Source organism: Bombus impatiens, unplaced genomic scaffold, assembly GCF_000188095.3.
Source record: "Bombus impatiens unplaced genomic scaffold, BIMP_2.2 scf_0540, whole genome shotgun sequence".
NCBI lineage: Eukaryota > Metazoa > Arthropoda > Insecta > Hymenoptera > Apidae > Bombus > Bombus impatiens.
The window spans coordinates 35638-43246 of NT_176959.1; the positions used below are offsets into that span (position 1 = coordinate 35638).

Consider the following 7609-nt stretch of genomic DNA (forward strand, 5'->3'; position numbering starts at 1 on the left):
CGGGAGAAGGACATCGAAGCCGTGGCGTTTGCCGACAACCTGGCGGTACTCCTTAAGGCCAGGGAGTTCCTCGGCATCCAGGACATGCGAAGAAGGCGGTTGCCAGGACGACTTCAGGGGTTGATCGGGGATTACCTGGCCGATGAGAGGATCATAGCGTACTGCCGGGACGGCATCGTTAGGAGGAAGGTCGGTACGGGGATTCCGCAGGGGTCGGTCTTAGGACCGCTACTGTGGAACCTCGTGTACGACGGAATTTTGGAGACGCTCGGCCGGGAGAAGGACATCGAAGCCGTGGCGTTTGCCGACAACCTGGCGGTACTCCTTAAGGCCAGGGAGTTCCTCGGCATCCAGGACAGGATAAGGGCGGTCATCAGCACGGCCACCAGTTGGTGCAGCGACGTGGGACTTCATCTGGCAAGAGGGAAGACGGAGGTTATCCTCCTAACCAGGAAGAGGATACCGACGAGTTTTAACTACGACGTGGGGGACGGGGGGAAATCTCCACTAGCAAGACAGTGAATTACTTGGGAGTTTGGTTGGATAATGCTAGGGGGTTCTCCCCCCACATCGAATCGGCGTGTGACAAGGCGGAATGGTTCTTGGGCGCCATACGGGGCCCCCAACGTGAATGCGCCTAGGGACGCGGTCCGAAGGCTCTATTATGGGGTATGGGAGTCGGTGGTCCTGTATGGTGCACCTATATGGGCCTCATCCATGGGCAAGGCGAAGATCAGGAATATCACCAAGAGGGCAGCGATGATCCGTATGTCTACCGCCTACCGTACAGTGTCACATGGAGCCTTGTGCGTGGTGACAAGTAACATGCCCACACACATTAAGGCGTGGTTGCGGTGGAAGCAGTACGGCGTGAAGAGGCGGATCGTCAAGAATGCAGAGGGAACGGAGCCGGCATTGTACGAGGAGATGGAGAGGCTGAAGACCGAAGCCGAGGACAGGTGGAGGGTGGAATGGATGGCCCACAATCCGTACAGCTGGACTAAGAGGTTGATAGAGGATCCGTTGATCTTCTACAGAACGAAAAGGGGCATCAACTACTACGTCATGCAGATTCTCACTGGGCACGGTACCTTTAACTGGTACCGTCACAGGATTGGAAAAGAGACGCATCCCAGTTGATGGGATTGCGGAGCCGCCGTGGACGATGCCGAGCACGTGCTGTTCTGGTGCCCTAGATGGACAGGGGAGCGCGCGGAGTTGGAGGCCGAGATAGGAGAAGAATGTAGGATAGAGAGGCGGATCGTGGAGAAGCTGGCCGCCGAGGAGCGGCTATGGCTCAAATTTAGTAAAATGTGCACCAGGGTCATGACGAATCGGCTTAACAAGGAGAGGGAGGTGGAGGCCCTGCGGAGAAGAGAAAGCAGGAGGAGGAGAGTTTAGCGTGGAAGATTGCCCATGAAGATGGATACGCATAAGTAGAGGCCAACCCAAAGTAATGTCGAATGATTGTACCGGGTTGGTACCTCCAGTACCTCAATACAGTGAACAGGAGGAGGAGTTTTTAGTGGGTACGGCGACGCCATCTGCCGAGTTCCACATAACTCAGTGACGCGGGTCACTGGGTATGCGTAACAGCATCTTCCCCTCCTCGCGCGCAAAAAATAAAGGTGATTTTGTATGAATTAGAGAGATACTTTACACTGTATAAGATTTATATTTCATTTTGCGTACAATACTTGCGTACAATACTTGCGTCAATTTTGCTTCAAATACTATTATACAGATTTTCTTATAAGTATCTTTATCGTCATGTTACATAGACGTACAGGATAGCACGAAGTAGATTCAAAAATTTTGTAATTTACAACACAATTATTTACAAATGTGTAAAGTAATTCGAAATAAGTTAAGATTAACTAAGATAATAACATAAGATATGTATGTGCATAATAATAAGTACATATCATAAGTATATAAAGTAATAAGTATAATTATTTCTCTAAGATTGTGCGTCATGGACGAATGAATAAACGAATTTGCATTCTCATTTCCGAGAAATAATTTCAATAAATTAGAAAAACGGTACACATAGTTATCAACTAGATGACATCGCATATGATCTTTACATTCAATCAATAATCATAAAATTATCGTCGAAATCGCCACTTATCACTAATTGCGAACGATAGGTATCGATAAAAAGAAATTTTAATTCCTATACTACTAGAATTAACTAGGAAACTTGACGCACATAATGTGGTTATGTTGTAATTAACACTCGATATTATTATTTATTATACACTAATCATCTAATTTTATTGTCGAATTTTAAAATTTGTTTTAAGCTTTTAATCATATGATTAATCAGTTCAATTACAATTTCATTTATTATGATTTTTATCAACATCTCCATTTGCATGCCGTGGAACTAAGTGACTGCTGTACAAAAGGTTTTCTTTTCAAATCTTTGAATAATATTCGAATTACTTTTTTTGATACACCTCTAGATTTGAATGCCATATATCCATACATTCACATTTGCACAAAACATCTGTATCAATCAAGAAAATGTAATCAAGAAAAATCAAAAACATCCACATTTTTCTAAATGGGTGGCATATCTTTCCTATCGAGAACTAATCATTATTAGATAGGTGAATCCAATGACTTTACAACGATACATTTTTTGAGAATATCACAAGTTCCTTGTCCAATTTAGTGGCTGAGCAATACTTAAGAAATCGAAGGCAATGCAAACATTTGTACTATACCTTTTGAATTTTAAGACACATAACGAAATCTCATTTATTTAAACTGATCGATGACGAATGATTCGTATAATGAAAATTTGTCCAAGGTCCTTAGTATTAGGTTGTCCGAAAAGTTTCTTTCGTTTCATAAGGTGATCATAGATGAACAACAATTTCTGTTTTATATTATTTTATTGAATTAAGTATGATCCATTTCGTTCCATTTCTATCATTTCTATTATTATGTTCGTGCATAATTGTTCCATTTCTATTATTATGTTCGTGCATAATTCAATAAATTAATATAAAACAAAAAACATTGTGCGTCTATTATTTCCTTATAAAACGAAAGAAACATTTCGGACAACCTAATATTAAAGATTCATATTCAAATAACAGGAGCTCATGCCCAGATAGATACGTTTAATCCACGAATCTGTTAATATACTAATCTTCCACAAACTATAATATCGTTTGCTTCAATAAATTCAATGGGATTTTTGCTTCAATGGGATTCTATTGGAAGTGGAAATGCTTCTAATTCTTAAATATATTGATAAACAAATGGAAATTCCTAAAATGTGAAAAGTACGATGCATTGTTTCGTAGCGACGTTGTGAAAATTCGATACAAAATTAAGTGATCGAATTTATCGAAAACACAATAATTCGAATCGATTATATTGTAATGTGTCACAGCAGTCCGTAGGTAAAGTATTTGTTATTTCATTTGAAAATTGTACCTAGAGTACTAAATTACATATTGGTATTGCAAGTTCGCTCAAATGAGCATCATTTCAAGTTGTTAATATTTTTTTTGTTACTTCAAGTAAAATTTGCCCGTTATAAATTATCGCACACAATAAATTGTATGAAATTTGAAGTGCCGGACATTTTTGATACTCGAACAGCACAGGTTACTATCGAGTTTCGGATAATCGATAATTAGGCTATACTAAATACAGCGTAGTCAACTAAATGATAAATTTAACCACCACGGTAGTGAGGCGATTTTTTAAACTTTTGATCACAGCCTAAGTTGTTCGATTCTTCGAAAAAAAAATTATTTCGTGGTTCGGAAATTGTAGTACAATTAATTAACAAGTAAATCGGACATATACTTTGACTTGCTTAACTAAGTACCGATTAGTTATGAATAAACAATCAATACGAAGTTATTATAAATGTTAAAATAAGTTCAAAATGTTAAGTAATATTTGCCCGTATAGTCTTATTTTCAAGAAGATATTATTTGAGCGTGTTTAATTACGAACTACTTTGATACACGCGTATGATATGATTTTTAAGTTTATTTTTCTCACAAAAACAAAACACCTTAAGTAAAAATGTTTTCCTAGACCTTTGTATGTAGCTATTTCCACATGTAGTTTAAACTCCTGTTCAGTCCGGGAATTAGCCAATTTTAAGTATGCTTGTCAAATTTTGAAACTCGATTTTGCCGGGAACAAAACCTCGGATGGAGAAACGTTATATCAAATTTTTTTCTTATTTTTTCACATAAAGCCATTCTTTGCCCGTGTACGTTGATTATAATAATTATATAATAATTATATACGTTGCGCTAGACAGACATCGAAATAGTTTTTTTTTTTGTATCAGACGTTGCATCCAACTAGAAACGGTGCTGGTACGTCCGAAACGTATCTACTTCTTCAGCGTGTAAGTAATGCACCTGATCATCTGCGAATGATCACCTAATGCAATTTCAACAAAAGATTTATATTTTTGTTGTGTTGTTAAAGCGATAATAAAACAACACCCTTTTCTTTTTTTCTTTTTACTTTTGCCAAGACTAGGATCAAATACTTTGCTATATTTAAACTAAAACGAGGAATATGTAGCTCGTCATTTAACCGAGAATTGAGACAACGAACTCTTAACTAACGAAACTGCTCCATATTGTTTGATACTTATAGATACCAACCTTTTTACTGCATTTTCACACGGATTTGATAATGTCACAATGTTTTTCGACAACCTTAATAAAGAGTAAAATCGTCCTGAGTCAATCTATTTGTAATTTTGTAACTAAATCATATTCTGTTGAAAATAAGCACACGCTTTCGATCCAACGATGTCAGTTAAGGAGTAATATTAATTTTACAATTTTTTACAAAAAATTAATAATTTAGATATATTTGTCTTCCCCAAAATGTCTTTTCAGCTAAGAAGTGATGTCAGAAAGTCGAAGCTACAGAAATTCTCAGAAAGATAAAACATCCCGCAAGATATCACATTGAAATGATGGACAAGAGAAATTAAATTATTGGAAATTTTTAATGCATACGTATGTACATTATATCGAAACTGGCCACCATGATATTCCGTTCCAATTACCAAAAGGGTATGTATCCTTAAGCCATCCGAATGTGTCGATTTCGGTTACTCTCTGCACATCATATCGCACATCGCATAATAATAATCGTACACGAAGAACCTTTCACTTTTAACCAAAAGTTTCCGTTAGATTTAATGAATGTTTGTACCGAGTATAGGATTTATAAATGTTCCGATTTCACGTTACGATTTCATTCGTACATCCAGTCGACGCAATATATCTAAATGTATAAATTTTTTTAAATATTTGCATATGTGCAATCTATCGTTTAATGATAATGAGCATCGACATGTGCTGGGTTAGGTTGACCTGAACATCGATACATTCAATGGTATACCAAACTAATGCTGTTTAACTGAACAGCTGTTCAGCTAAATCTGAAGTACCCGCAGAAAATAAAATTTCTTCAATCTTCTACGTTCTTCGAAGATGTACTTATGGCCAAGATGTTGGCACAATTTCTTCTTTTACGGAGGGAATTTCTTTAATTATTACTTGCTGGTTTCGAATGTACCAATCTGCATTCATCGTAGCTCCTGGATTTTCATTCTGTCATCTTTCTATTGTTTTTATGTTGCAGTCTAAGGCTATGCCCTATAATTGACAAACTTATTGCGACTGTTTACGAATCAGACATAAAAGTTTTCTACGCCTTTCGCTTAATCAATCCTTTTCTTTATGAATGCGCGTTTTCCATAATAGTTTTCCGTCTAGTATATACTTGGCTGTTTTCTGCTACGGTATTTCATTATCGTTTAATTCTACTGGGAAACATATAGGACGGATAACATTGATTTTAGTTCTCCGTGTTCTTAACCAGAGCTCTATTTCGTTGTAATTCTTTTGAGGCTTCGTGGAGTATCTCGAAGGTAGCTGTTGTACTATTTCGTATTGTCGGGAAGACTGGCGAATATACGATATATATGATAGTGATTGTATAGAATAAAGTAATAGAAAGTAACAGAAATCGAGTGGTTCGTTGTGTTTTGCCCTAGAATAATCTGTCCGAGAGGTACAATTTTATGAGAGGATAACATGATTCTGATTAACAGCTCCATCTATTTGTCCTTCCGTTTTTAGTGACATTTTTATTTCTGTTCCGTCTTCTGGAATTAATCAAAAGTTTTTTAGCATTATAGGTAGCATTGCATAACGTAGGTGGCTTTTTCTTATACGTAATGCTTTGGTTCGTGATAGTTGCCGATATTGCTGTATGTTTTGATTCCAGGTCTAAGTATGGTTAGACAGAGAAACTTTCTTGATTTATCGCGTTTATGACGAAGAAATCTAGCACATCAGATCTTTCGTGGGTAGCCCAATATGTAGGTTCTCCAGTTGCAAGGATTTGTACGTGCAGCCTTTGTGTCGCTTACAGTAGGTTGTCTCCTTGAGCGTTTATTACCCTTGCTCTTCGATAAGAGTGTTTAGCTGCATTAAACAAGTTAAAGTACATTTTCATTGATATTTTACGACGACTTTCTACGACTAAGCTTGTAGCTTGTAGGTAAGCCTCCATAAAATATCGTAACACATTGCGTTTAATAATGTCTTTTCTCATTATGCGGAACCTACATGTACACTATCACTGAGGTAACTAGCAGAGTATATTTTGTATCTCGGTATTTTACAATAACTGCGGTTTGTAAAATGCGTTTCGAAAATTAGCAGTATATCTGGACGTCCAGGATATGTTGAAAGACCACTGATACTTCGTAACGTTATTTTACATGATTCCATCCTTATACTTTTAGAAGAGTTTTTTTTTTATTTATTTATTTGGATTTTACAATTTGTCCAGTAGGACATTTGGTAAAATATTACAGCGGTATACTAATATAACATGTGGGTGGCTACCCCCAGCGGCGTACCATCATCGTGTTTGTTAGGTTATGTCCTTTGTGAGATCTGTTGGGTGTTTCCTTTTCAATTTTCTTTATATGCTTGATGTGTCGACCGTTTCCGCTGCCAGCCGGTTTGGGTGCGTTGCTATTCTTTCTCCGTGCCTTTTTGCACTTTTGTCTCCTCCTTGACCGTTGGTATTCCCAGGTCTTTCCGAAAGTCCTCGTTCCTAACGTACCATGACGCGTTCACTATCGTTCTGAGTATTTTCGATTGCGTTGTCTCTACTTTGGTTATATGGCTCATTGCTGCTATTCCCCATAGTGCTATTCCGTACGTCCAGATTGGTTTTATGACCATTTTATATATTTGTCGGGTTTACATTAGAATTAGGGTTAGGGGCGTGAAACGAATCTTCGTTTGGGTTACACGTTGTCATTATGCAATAGAGAAGACATTGACTAGTGAGTAACCGCGGTAGTTAGGTACTCGAGAAACTAATGACAATGATCCTAGGTTCAATAACGAATCCGCGGTCGACGGGATGATAGATGAATGTACTCACAAAATCTAAGTCGGACGCGTAATATTCGCTGGTCGTAAAGGGTTACTCCTTTCATCCATGAGATCGCGAGCGAGAATGACATTCCCGTGCCGATGATGCCACAGAGGAAAACTATATTGGGGTGTGTGTAAGGACA

The 7609-nt window shown here is 38.0% G+C and overlaps 1 protein-coding gene across 1 annotated transcript; it reads left to right on the forward strand.

Moving 5' to 3' along the window:
• Nucleotides 1–546: 546 nt before the first annotated feature.
• On the forward strand, nt 547–1140 carry LOC105681050. The gene has a single exon (XM_012388206.1). The coding sequence runs from the start codon at nt 547–549 to the stop codon at nt 1138–1140; it is 594 nt and encodes a 197-aa protein (XP_012243629.1).
• Nucleotides 1141–7609: the final 6469 nt, after the last annotated feature.

Excerpts from the sequence above, each read along its gene's own strand:
- LOC105681050 (XM_012388206.1), top strand. The coding sequence starts at position 547 with ATGCTAGGGGGTTCTCCCCCCACATCGAATCGGCGTGTGACAAGGCGG.